The sequence below is a fragment of the Stegodyphus dumicola genome, chromosome 9 (genome assembly GCF_044657685.1).
Source record: "Stegodyphus dumicola isolate Sdum_Otavi_A_Nest chromosome 9, ASM4465768v1".
In the NCBI taxonomy this organism is placed as follows: Eukaryota; Metazoa; Arthropoda; class Arachnida; order Araneae; family Eresidae; genus Stegodyphus; species Stegodyphus dumicola.
The window spans coordinates 1,231,559-1,245,652 of NC_140776.1; the positions used below are offsets into that span (position 1 = coordinate 1,231,559).

The window sequence follows — 14,094 nt, forward strand, 5'->3', positions numbered from 1 at the left end:
TTTGACACGACTTCAACAATTTTTAATTGGAATCCGATTTACGGTAATTACAGACTGCCAAGCTTTAGTTTATTTAAACGCGAAGAAAACTTCAAATCCTCAGATAGCAAGGTGGAGTAATCTTATCCAGGAATACAATCTTGAAATAAAGCACAGACAAAGTAAAAAAATGAGTCACATAGATGCATTGAGCCGATTGCCAGTTGATCAGCCAGAAGAAACTTTAGACTCTATAATTGAAAACAACTTGGAAGTTTGTTTAACGTTAATGATAGATGAACAAATTCTTATGATTCAGCATTCAGATCCAGAATTACGCAAATTAATAGACATTTTAAAGAAAAAGATAAATGATAGAACAAATGCAGAGAAATATGTAACTGAAAATTACGTCTTGAAGAATAATCGATTGTTTCGTAAAGTGAAAGATCAGGAAAAGGAGAAATTGTTATATGTCATACCTAAATCGATGAGAAAAGGTATTGTAGTAAAATTTCACGATCTTTTGGGACATTTTTCAGCAGACAGAACTGTTGCCAAAATCAAGGAATCATACTGGTTTAAAGGAATGAAACGATATGTTATGCGTCACATTTCGATGTGTTTCGAATGCCTAGTAAATAAAATGCCTAGAGGTAAGAAACAAGGAGTACTGCATCCAATTAGACCTGGTAGAAGACCTTTTGCAATTATACATATAGATCATTTAGGACCATTCGTAAAAAGTTCAAGAGGAAATACAGAATTATTTGTAATAATTGATAATTTTACGAGATTTACACGCTTATATCCTATGAAAAGTACTGCAACCAAGTATGTGTTAGTTGCATTGAAGAGTTTTGTAGATGATTTTGGGTTACCAGAAAAAATTATCAGCGATAGAGGAACATGTTTCACAGCGAAGGAATTTCGAGAGTACTGTCAAAATAATGGAATCAGTCATACACTCAATTCAACTCAACATCCAAGTGGTAATGGAATGGTGGAAAGAGCAAATCGAACAATTTTGGCTACGATTAAAACGAGTATGGAAAATCCGAATCAGAGAGACTGGGACAAAAAGATTAAGGAATGCGAAAGAAATCTAAACAATATGATAAATAAGACTACAAATAAAACTCCTTTCGAAATGCTTCACAGTTATTCACCAAAATTTAACGACGGATTGATGAGGATGATTACAGATGAAGACACAAATGAATGGGAGAATCCAGTAATCTTACAGAATGAAGCTAGAAAGAGAATTGAAGATATGCAGATGAAAATGAAAGCAGATTATGACAAGAAGAAAAATAATTCTTTAACATTCGAACGAGGAGAAATAGTAGTTATGAGAAGAGTACCTAAATCAACTGGAGAATCAACCAAAACACAACAAAAGTATCAAGGACCTTTGGTAGTTACAGAAGTTTTACCAAGTGATACCTATAGAGTGACTCAATTAGAAGAGAAGGTGAAAGGACATTTCTTTAGTACGAGAGCTCATGTGAGCCAATTAAAGTCATGGCAGTGTCAAGTTGAATCAGAAGAAGACGATGATGATGGTGATGACATTAGTGTTACTGAGGATAATGATAACAACACGCCACATATTACTAAAACTAGGACACGGAAAAAGAATAGAAAACGACGGTGAATCTATATGACAGCTAAAAACTTTCAAACTATAAACATTAATATTACAGATTTAATTTTTTTAAATATAAGTTCTTAATGTTCTGAGGTCGTAACTAAGTCAGGATGCCTGAATGTAAACGCAATGTATTAATTTTATTTAAAATGTATTTTCCCGATTGGCAACAACAGTTTTTTTCAGAACGATAATAATTTGAACTGTAAGTTTTTTAGCAGTAATATTGACAGTAATGTTTCTGAATAAAGCAAGTAACTAACAATTAATGTTTTTAATAATGTGTTTTTAATAAAGGAACTAATTAAATGCTAACAATACATAGCAAGTTCATCCTCTGTAAAGTTTACTTTTAATACAATCATCACTCAATCCTATAAGGATGATTATTTTTTCCTACAAAAATTGAATTAGAGCTGAAAACTGTTCACAAAAACATTATACATGGCTTTGTAATTTAATTCTTCAATTTCAGAGATATAAGCCTTCCTATCATGAGCCCAAAACACTAGCCTGGTTAATTTCCATGATATAATATAAGAGATATAAGCATTCTAATTCCTTCCAAATAAGAACACATTCAGAATCCGAATCATCACTAAGTAGTATAAATTAACAGTGCAAGGTTTAATATTTTTTTTTTCATTTGGTATAAATTAACTTATTATTTAAATTGTTTCACTTTATTGCTTTATTCTGTGAACTAAAGATTAACTTAATGAATGAAAGTTTGTGAAAACAGGGAATAAAATAATGAACTATACAAATTTAGAAAATAAATTATATTTCAATAATTTTCTTCATAAGCATGTCGAAAAAGCTGTGCTTCTCAAAAGGATTTTTTTTTTTTCTTTAGAATATGTAGATTCATCAGTTATGGAAATATTATTATTATCTCCTCTAAAAAAATTTACTTTTAGTTAGTATAGAGCTTTTAACTAACCTTACCCTCTGTCACTAACTTAGTTGCAGTAACATCAATCAAACAATCTCATTTATGCATTGAGTTCTTAGCTACAAGTCAGAAAATTCATTTGTGCTACAGAACACTCACAAATTAATTTCTTCTCTTCACCTTCAGAAAAATCAAGATACTTCCTCATTACCCAACTCTTCATTTAGATTTTCATTTAATAGTTACTGCATTTTTTTTAAAGATAATGCAACAACCAACTCCCACATGCACATACCCACACACTTTTAAAAAACATAAATTTACACACTTTATATTTAACTGCAAATTTGGTGATTAATGTTCCTTTTTGCCCCTAGGTGAATTTTTGGTCAGAAGCTTTTTTATTTCATATACAATATTTTTTTTTTCCTCCCTGAACAGAAAATACCCATGAGCTGCAGAGATAACCAATAAATCTGACTTTTACAGAGATAAAAATTTGAATTTTCGAGAGATTTTTTTCAATCAAATAGATTAACTAGTTAATACAATTTATTAATATAATTAATTAACATAAATTAAAAAATTAGTTTGCTACACTAATTTTGGAAACACTGAAAATAATTTTTTAATTAAAATTTTTGGTACTTACGTATTAACGCAACCAGGCCAAAATTCGCATAAATCGCCAAATTATGGCAACCCTACGTGTTATACGTAGTTTTTCGTAAATACAATGAGTTCGAAAATGCTGGATTTCTGCATGGAACTGTTAATCACAAATATAACTTTGTGGATGCCAATACGGGCGTTCACACACAACATGTAGAGCGCATGTGGGGCTCAGCCAAATGGCGCAACAAAAAACAGAGAGGAACAGCCCGTCATCATCTTGACTCGTACCTTATCGAATTTATATGGCGCCAAGCTCAAGCTGTTAATGGCGAAGACGGTTTTCAATCGGTGCTAAAAGCAATAGCCAAAAGATTTCCGCCGAAAAAATAATTCTGCAACTTATTCAAATTCGAAACCGGAAGGGTTTAATTGCTATTTTATATTTTAAAACAAAATAATATAAAAAACTGTATTAAAAATTATCTGTAATTAATAAATGTACATTTTCTTTCTATTCATACTTTTTTACTCAAACTTACAAATCGCGCCAACCTGGTTGTGATAATACGTAAGTACCAAATTGGTATATATTGAAAGGTTTAGCACTGAATTACGCAGCAATTTTTTAAATATTCATACTGTATCATACTTGTATTAACAGAAAATACAATATACTGTATTGTGTTAACAAAAATTAGTACTGAAAAATGATAATTTTCAGTTTTCCACAAAGTTATATTTGTGATAAAAAGCTAGATATGTCTAAACAGATGGTTATATAATGAATTTTACATAGAATTACCTGTATGCAACTTTAGCCATAGCAGATATAAATGCGATTATGTCTCCAGGTAAAACTTCAGGCCTATCTGTTAGCTTAACATACTGATGTCCGGCTTCAACAGTAATTTGTATAACATGTGCAATTTCAAATTCTAACACTTTTGCTAAATTGTGATGAGGACATTTGATAATTTTGTTACTTGTACATGTCATTAATTGAGCACAAAAGGACTCTTCTTTGCTGCAAGTACGTACATCTCGTATGGCAGGACAGACTGCATCTTCTGGGCATTTCTTTCTTAGAACCTGGCACAAAACATGTATATACTTATTCATTCATAAAGTTCAAAATTGGAAAAATTACAGTAAAATTTATTTTAAAAAATTAAAAACAAAATATGCATTTTTTCCCACTATAACACAAAGACATACCATGACAGCCATCGCCCCAGATTCTAATGCCCATAACTGTACAGCAGAAAGACGACCTCTTGTATTCACAGGTTCATACTGTGGAATTGCAAGCATGTAGCCAGACTCTTTAGGTGCCATGTCAGGTGTTAAATGTTGTGGTATATGGGGACCAATAGCTTGAATATTAGTGTCTAGAAATATAATTTGCATGTCAGTTTTCCAAACTGTACAAGAATGTATCAGAAAAGAAGGAAACTGCAACAACCATAATTCAGATATGTACTATATTAGATACATAATTTATGACAAAGAAATGCAATAGGTGGCTATAGTTGTTCATGTAAATATTAATATAGTAAGTGTAAATATTGCTAATACTTCAAAATGGTAAAGCATAATATGGAAAACATGTCTCTTGTTGAAGTAAGCATGTATAAAAAGATTTTCATAAGTAAGGATATTTCTATATTCAAAATGTCATCTTCTCAAGGTTTATAATTAAAATGCCATGAGAAAAACAATATATGACAAAATGGTATCATATATTTCAGTCAAATGTGAAAATGAAATAACTAGAGTGAAAATAACAAACTTTGAAATTTATCAATGTGCTACATGTTAAAAGAATCTATTCAAAAGGTCTGAATTAATATAGGACTGAATTATAACATTGTTCAATATTCTGTGACAGGTTCTTTAATTTACACAAATATTAGTGACAAATGGGTGGGTAATCGTGACATTATCAAAGGGCAAAAGTAATAAGTCTAATGACAGTATCATTTTCTTCAGCATTAAGCTGAATAATCCATCAAATTGTAACACAATAGGATTGGCTTCATTTAAACTAGCAAAAGAACCACCATGAAGCAGAAGCACTCTTTCTTATAAACCAGAAAAACGTCTGGAGTGAAATCATCTGCAGACAAAGTCCCTGCCCTATTTTAAAATATTTTATTTCATTTTAGTGTACTTTAGACCTTGACCATGCTGTCAACCTGATTAGTTTGCATCTTTCTAAGAAAGTTACAGGAAGCCATTTGATGAAAGCACTTGGGCTATTGAAGAATGGTTTCATTCTCATGCATGACAATAATAGAAATTTTGACCAGTCTAGACAATATTTACATTTTTACAGCCGGTGGATACTTGTCAGCTATCTGGTTTAAAATCTCTTCAAAACAATTTTTCTCCACACACTTTCTCCAAGTGAATTCCCAAAGATAACTTAGGCATTTTGATTGTTTGTAAAATACAACTTCATGTTATGTGCATTTCTACACTCCACTACTTCCAGGTAAAACGGCATATTTCTGAAAACATGCAACACTTTCTTTTTAATTAGCAGATGTACAGTTGCATTATAATTCATTACAAGAAGGGGGAAAAACATACACTAATCAGAAGCAGAAACATAACCCTCAGAATACCAAAATCGGGCATATTTAGTAGATTGCTAGAAAAATATATTTTCATAAGTTTCAAGATTGCTTATTTGTGACATGGCACTTTTCCTGGTCACTCTTGTCATGGTTGGGCGGATAATGTTATAATACTAGAAATTATTTTTTAATGTTACTGCAAACAATACTTTTAATTTTTAGCATTAAAAGCAAAATGTAGGTAAATATTACTTCACACTAGTAAATATGTAATACATAAAAGTCAGAAACAATAAATAAGTAAATTTTAAATAAATAAAATTTGTTACTAACATATTATCCCATCAATCATAAGTTGTCACCAAACAGCCTAATTTAGTTTCAATTATGAATAAGCATGACATAATAGCACACTCTTCTAACATTTGCACCAATGTAACCACAACTGACTCTCAATAAGTCACTTTATGAACAAGGATACAAATTAACTGTTACTGATGTACTTTTTTTTCCATTTTGAAAGAAATGTTTAAAATTTGGGACCTGCCTTCTATAGAACAGCAAGCAGTGGATTATTGTAAAAGTTTTAAGATCCCACCATCAACAAAATTGTATGTACAAGATATGGTCAGCTGAATATGGTTAAAAAACAATAATAGACTGGAACAATTACCTACAGGAAACTTGTACTCATAGTGTTCTAAACAGAGCTTCTGGTAAAATCAGATGGCCTCATAAAATAACAGAAACCAATGAAAACCTTCTGACAAAGTACAAAAATGAAGGTGGTCAAATAGTCATTGTTTAATAAATAAAGAGGTGTCATTTCCTTCAGAATTCCGCAGGAATGATTGCCGCAACTTTGGGAGGATTTCTGTCAACTTTCATGGTTGATAAGATAATCCATTAGTGTCTAAAATTTGTTTAATTACATCCTTAAAATAAATGAATCAAAGGAACTAATACAGCACCTGGTAATCCCATAATTACTTTGTCTGAGCCATCTCCAAAATCAATATCCATAGTGACAAAACCTCCTGTGACCATTGTCAAGTTACATGTAACAATGACTGTTGGTTTCACCACAGCTGGACAGCTGAATACGACACTTTCATCTTCAATGCTGTCAGCTACTGTTACTTCAGTACTAGCCAGTACTCTGTAGGACTATTTAAAAAATAAATAAAATAAAGAAATTAACAAAAATATAAAACAATCAATTATGTATGCAAATAAAGTTTTAGCAATGTAGGTTAAAGATCAAAGTTATTAAAAATAACTTTTGCTGCTGATTATTTGAGTTCAATATTAGCATATTTAAAATAAAATGACAATTTGTTAAAAATTTTCTTGTATTTTAATATTTTTATAGATATTAATATAATTACTAAAAAGAACAGTTTAAAATTATAGCAGAAATGATAACAGTAATTTCAATACTACTATACAAGCAATAAGAACAGAAGAACAAATGATCATATGTGAGCTAGCACTTCTTCTTAGAATGTTCAAGTTATAAAACAGCATCACAGATACAAAGGCTGTTAACTTCAATCTATTATAAAATGCGATAAATTAATGAACTGAAGTTAATTAAATTCCTGACTGCTGAAACCAGCCCTGTTATTCACATAGATTGATTTATAACACATATGACCAAATTGAAAGTCATATTTTGTATATTAAATAAATAGTTGTATATATTATCTTCAACATCCTCATTATGAATATATGTATTTCAGAAAAACAACAAAGGCCTGGCCAAAAATTATAAGAAACAACAAAGCCAATTTTCTATAGTATTTTCTGGACTTAAATCTTTGTACAGCTTTCATGAAATTTCAGAGATTGGTTAATCTTTGGATTATGGTAACTTGGCGATTTTTTGGCGAAAATTTGGCGACCAACCCTGCTACAGCAACCTGCTAGTTTTTGTTTGGATGCCATTTTGCTTTCACAAAGTAAAGTCATGTTTTATTTTTTTTTTTTTTTTTTTTTCTACTCAACATTTCCACCATTTTTTTCCAAGAATCTGCTAGCAGAATTACGTTTATGCTAGAACTTTTATGGAACAAAAGTGCTTAATCATGACAAAGATTAGGTGCAAAATTGGGACAAAGTGCAGAATAACCCACTGCTTGCCGCGTTTTTAAGAATTGCACATATACGGTATCATCCCTGTACACGTCGACCTATTTTCACTTAAAAAAACATCCCAGAATTGCACAAAAATGGCATTGCGCACACTCTTGACTATATCCATGTACACTGCTAAAGTCCTAGCTAGTAACCTTTATCACCTTACCAAAATGTCGCCAAACTACCTGTTACAATATTCCAAAGATTAGCCCAGAGATTTTATTTTTTGTTTGTTTAATTGTTTTCCAAGTTATCTATAGAAAATATTCACAAGGAACAGCATTAGGCAAAGACGATATTCATTTTTGAAAGGATAGATATCTGATATTTCCATCATTAGCTATTTTAAAACACTGGTAGAAGGAGATCCTGAGAACGGTAAGGGCGGGGGTATTGCAGTGGAGACATCCCCTCCGCTAGCTTTTCCAAGTGACATTACTGATTGGATGGAAGTGGATGAACTCTTGCAGAAGCATTGTACGGAGGCATATGACTCTAGTGTAAAAAATAGAAATATACATGTTTACGTTAAAAACGAAACTGACTACAGAAATGCCACGAAAGCATTAAGAGGCAAGTTGATACCTTTCCACACGTATTAACTTCAAAGTGAAAGGAATATACGTGCGGTCCTGAAGAACTTACCCTCATCCATGAAAGAAGAGCCGATCTTGTGCTTAGAATGTTTCCTGTGGTTAAGGTCAAGCAATTTGTTTGATCCAGAAAAGGGGTAAAGGAAAGAACGTCCATATTTTTTCTTTAAATGAAGCGGAATGCCAAGGGCAACCAGATATTTCACCTCAACAACATGTTTAGCTTTGAAGTTTGGGTTGAAAAATATAATCCTTAGAAGCAGTCAACGCAGTGCTTCGCTGCCAGTCATACGAACATTCACAGCACCAGAACGCATTAATCCAGAACGGTGTGTTAAGTGCGGAGGCTCGCATTGCAGAAATATGTGCTTCAAAAAATCAGAGGACATGCCCTGCTGTATTTTTTTGTGGTGGGGAACATGTTATTTGCTTCCATGGTTGTGAGTTCTACAAAGCAAGGTATGAACAGAGGAAGCAACAGAAGCCACAGCGATTAAAAGCCCCAGAAGCGTCACTTGAAAATTTCCCGGAATGCTCTGAAGCAAATCATCGACCTGTGCGAAAACCAAGCGGACTGAGATATAGCGATAAAGTCAAAGGAAAGCCCGGATCTACCTCCAGTACTATAGAGGAGAAATTCTCGTGTATATTTGGTCTCAAAGTTCAAGAACTCTTAAAAACTTTTTTTGAAATTTTCAGGTTTTTGCAGAGTGCAAACTTCATGGATAAAGTGAAATATGGTCTACAAGCCATCCAGAACTTAACAGAATGTGCAGCAAGGGGCTAAACACAGTTATTTTTTGTCACTCGCCAGCTCCCTGGCTTTTAGGCTAACAGCATTTGTGTTCTTTTAGTTACCTTACTGTTTAAAATTTTTCTCTTTAATGTTAATGCTTTTTTAATTTCTTAAAAATCATTCTTGTTTAAATATTTAACTTGGTTATCTTTTATTTTAATATATCTACGTTTGTGATTTTTTGTTCAGTTATTTGTTGACATTATTCGAAACAACTTACTTGTTCTACAAGGGGTAAGGTTCACGTTAAGACAGGCACCTTGGTGCTACACCATTTTCTCTCAGTTTCAGTTTCAGCTATTTTATCATGTATTTTGAAATATGAAGCTGTTGACTAAACACAAATATTAACTGATTATACCTTCTTTTGCAGCTATTCATTGCTGATTAAAGAAAGGCAGAACTTCTTAATTTAATGTTAATAAAAGCAGTTCTCTGAAGACAGTAGTGTAAATCAGTGAGCACTATTTTTCAAACATCAACTGATAGGAAATGAATACGCAGATTCTATATCCCCTCTTATAAAGCATAAATGTTTCGATTGGTGGATTATTTGATTACAGCAAAGCACACAGGGGCTATCTGCCTAAGAGGAGATGCTTTTGTCGAGGACTTTTTATCAGAAACTGGTTCATATCCAAGTTACTCATTATAAAAATCATAAAAATGGCCATGCAGCCAGCCTTTTCACTAGGATTCAAACCCTGATCAAACTTCCACTGTTCAGCAACTCTTACGTTACGCCACAGGAAGGCCCTTAATCAATTGAAATTTTCCCATTGGGAATAGATTTATTAATATCCTCAGTAACATTCATCATAGTTTTTGGCTTGAATTCTAATGCTAGCTGTGTTAATCAGTTACAAAAATCTTTTATACTGTAATTAATTTTGTTAAATATATATACAAATACTATAATCAATATATTTATTGAAATAAAGATAAAATTCTATAGCATTCTAATTTAAATATTATTTTCAGATTATTGGGAATAAAAATACTATATCTTACTTCTAGAGCACCTCTAGGCTTTGCAGATACTTGTACCCAGTATTTTCCAGGCACATAATACCTATGTACCAGGATCTCATGAACATCATCAAAGGTTCCAAAGCTGCCATCCCCATAGTCAATAGTAAACTCAACATCATCTCCAGTTTCATAACTTACTGAAAATACAACATGAGAAGCAGTCTGAACTACATCATCAGATGGTTTGACAGCAAGACCAGTTATGGATATGATTATGTTTGATCGATAAAAGACCAAAAGATCTTCATTGGTCTTGCATTCATCTGCTGGTGCAATAGGTACATCTTCAACTGTAAAATTCAAATACGTAATGCCATTAGAAATATATACAAATATTATGTTTATTAAAAATAGTATTCAAATTCATTTATACTTGGTATCTTCACCCATAAATTTAATGCTAATCAAAGAATTAGTCAAATTTGAAAATTATATGAGGGAGAAATTTAATTCCCAGTCTTTCCACAATATTTTCAAATAATAAAAGCAGTATTTTCAAAACAATACATGAAAATTATTAAGAAAGGTATATTAATGTAAAACATAATTCAACATAAATTCTAACTTACTAAACATTGTTTGAATTTTCATGAAAAGTTCAACAAAATGTCTACAGTAGACTATTTAAATACAATAAAGCTTGAAAGAAAATTATTTTTAATATAACTAGAACTGGGCAAATAAAATTTGTACAGTTTAGTTTTATTAATTTAATAAATTTTCTTTATTACTGAAAAATACTTTTCTTAGTAAAGGGTAAAAATTAAAAAATGAGAGATTTGGTGATCTACTGAGATATTAGTAGATGCAATGAAAACCTATAAGTCTCTCAAAAAACAGAGTTGGTAGCTATATGCATATATTAATTAGAAAGCAAATAATTGTAAAGTTAATAACAGCAAAAAAATTTTTTTAATTTTTTGCAACATGATTTCATTCAGCTGAATTTCTAACAGTTGGTGTTAATGAATACACAGCTAATGCTTTTAGGAAAAACAACACTTATTGTTTAAAATATCTTTGCAAACGTCAGATTTAATTAAAAATCAACCCAATATAAATATCTGTGATATAATCATCATTGTTGAAAACATTATCAAAGAATAGAATAACAGAATTCCGTCTATACATTTCAATTTCAGACAAGTTACGAAACAAAAAATTTAGTTACTTGTAAAAAAATAAAACAAAATTTAATTATTCCTTAATATTTTTTACTTATCTGCTAAATCAATTAGTATTTAAGGGAAGTGATGTACTAGACAAAAATTAATCCTCTCATAAATACATTAAAAATAAACAAATTGATTTACTTGGTATAATAAAAAAGCCTACAATCCTTTCTGAGGACTTTTTTATTTGCAACTACAATATATAAATTATTCAATTTTCTTCTTTCTACGTTTTCCATATTACTATTGTTTAATAACTTCTGATATTTATTTGAAATGTCATAATGCAGAGGAAAAAAATTATTATGAAAACTTAATTAACACAGTCTTAATGAATGCAATGCTTTAATTTTAAAATACATAAATTATTAAAAAAGCTCAGTTAATCTTTGGATTATGGTAACTTGGCGGTTTTTTGGCGAAAATTTGGCAACCAACCCTGCTACAGCAACCTGCTAGTTTTGCTTTGGACGCCATTTTGTTTTCACGAAGTAAAGGCATGTTTTTTTTATTTTTACTCAACATTTTTTCCAACAATCTGCTAGCCGAATTACGCTTATACTAAAACTTTTATGGAACAAAAATGCTTAATCATGACGAAGATTAGGTGCGAAATCGGGAGAAAGTGCAGAATCACCCACTGCTTGCCACATTTTTAAGAATTGCACATACAATGATCATCCATGCACACATCGACCTATTTTCACTTAAAAAAACATCCCAGAATTGCACAAAAATGGCATTGCGCACACTCTTGACTTTATCCATGTACACTGCTAAAGTCCTAGCTAGTAACCTTTATCGCCTTACCAAAATGTCGCCAAACTACCTGTTACCATATTCCAAAGATTAGCCAAAAGCTCATAAAAAATGTTTCTTCCTTTAAAAATATTCCTTGCACAGCATAAACACAATCTGTAAAATCTAATACTATTTATGAAAAGTGATACAAGAATTGCTTTTTTAAAAACTCATGATATCATATGAAAATACATTATAATGAGCATAAAATTCTTTAATAATCTTTAATTAAAAAACTTGGGAAGTAAATTGAATATTTTATAAACTTTATGATCTAGAATTTTGGCTAGCAAATGCTGACATATAATGAAAGTCAGAATGGAGAAATAACTTAAGCCTCAGTACACTATGAAGAAGAGTCTCCCAGACCTAGGCTTAGAGAAGCCCATACACAGTTATGATGCCCCAAACCCTAGAGGTGATCCTAGGAAGCATAACACCCCAGTCAACCCATAGGGACAAAACTGCCACAGTCAGTGGACATGAAAAAAAAGCAAATCATGGTGGCTGGCAAGCAACCGCTAACAAAGAAAATGAAGATCAACATCAAAGACTGTTCCCCACTGTTGAACAAGGGAAGTGAAACTCCCAAGGATGACCTTTAAAATCTAACCATCTAGTGCCCCCACAACCAAGGAGCAAACAAAACAGTATCAGTACAATCCCTGCCTAGCCTGAACGTACCACCAAATGAACAATGACTCAAGTCCTGTGAAGACTGATTATATACCCCCGTGGCGAGATTACCTAAGTACAGATCCTAGACAGTAGCTTCACAGATTTTACCTGCATCAGCCCCCAGAGGGGATTATGTAACCACAGATACATTTATGCCCATTTAGGTGATAACATGCAGCTCATACACAGTGTAATCTTGATTATACACGTACAAATTATACATGTGTGACAGTGCACTTCCACACACACTCAATGCTACGTAGAAGAGTATGTAAAAAACGAACACATGTAACTCTTAGCACGTTCTAAAAATTGCTGAATTTCATCTTTAGGTTTAGTTTCAACGACTGCCTCATACAAATCATTTTATATGTGCATAGTCGAAGCCATTGTTTCGGTTGACTCTTTTTGTTCTATGTATGTTTCTTCTTATCTTTTAAAAATTTATTTAAAATTTTAGAATTAATTAAGAACACAGTATAAGTGCTAAGTGCAAATTGTTTAACATTAAAACACAAACTTACATTAATCAAAAGATTATGAACACCGACAATACAGCTCACCGGAGAATATGAAATTAGCATATAATCTGTTTATAATATTGTTAAACCAAAAACAGAAGTTAGAGGCCTTCACAAGAGATTGTGATAGTGCAGCAGATCCTTCTAATAGAAACAACATGAAATTGTCAACACATGAAAACAAACATTCAGCTATGCTGAAATGGTTTAATTAGAAATGAGGAGAAGTGATAATTAGCAATCAAATGCTCATAGAGAAATCCAAGTGTTTCAATGAAAAACTAGGATTAAAAGGCAACTTTAAAGCCTCATTGCGATGGCATATAATATTTAAGCAATGATATAGTATTCGAGAACTCACTATACAAGAAAGAATGTCTCAGTCGTTGAGCTGAAGCTACTGATAAATTCGACATTGATTCAATATACATAAAAATTGATAATTTGCTTAAAACTCACAAACTTTTATTCGCAATATATTCTGCATTTTCTGTTACTGTCATATATTTTTGATTCATGATATCAGATATATAGATTATTTTTTAATAATATTTCAAAATCTATATTTTACAATAGCCCTTGGATTATCACAAAGCTGTTATTTCATTTGTTGTTAAGTTGTTTTTTCATTTATGGTAACCTG

At 31.6% G+C, this 14,094-nt stretch overlaps 1 protein-coding gene across 1 annotated transcript in view; it reads right to left on the reverse strand.

Annotated features, from left to right (window-relative positions):
- LOC118193624 (uncharacterized) overlaps window positions 1–14,094 on the reverse strand; it is a 188,019-nt gene that overhangs the window by 125,988 nt on the left and 47,937 nt on the right. The window contains exons 4-7 of the mRNA XM_085823169.1: window positions 10,259–10,569; window positions 6,691–6,886; window positions 4,356–4,528; window positions 3,943–4,229 (exon numbers count right to left, since the gene is read on the reverse strand). Of these exons, the coding sequence (XP_085679295.1) occupies window positions 3,943–4,229; window positions 4,356–4,528; window positions 6,691–6,886; window positions 10,259–10,569 (967 nt within the window). The remainder of the gene's footprint in view (window positions 1–3,942; window positions 4,230–4,355; window positions 4,529–6,690; window positions 6,887–10,258; window positions 10,570–14,094) is intronic.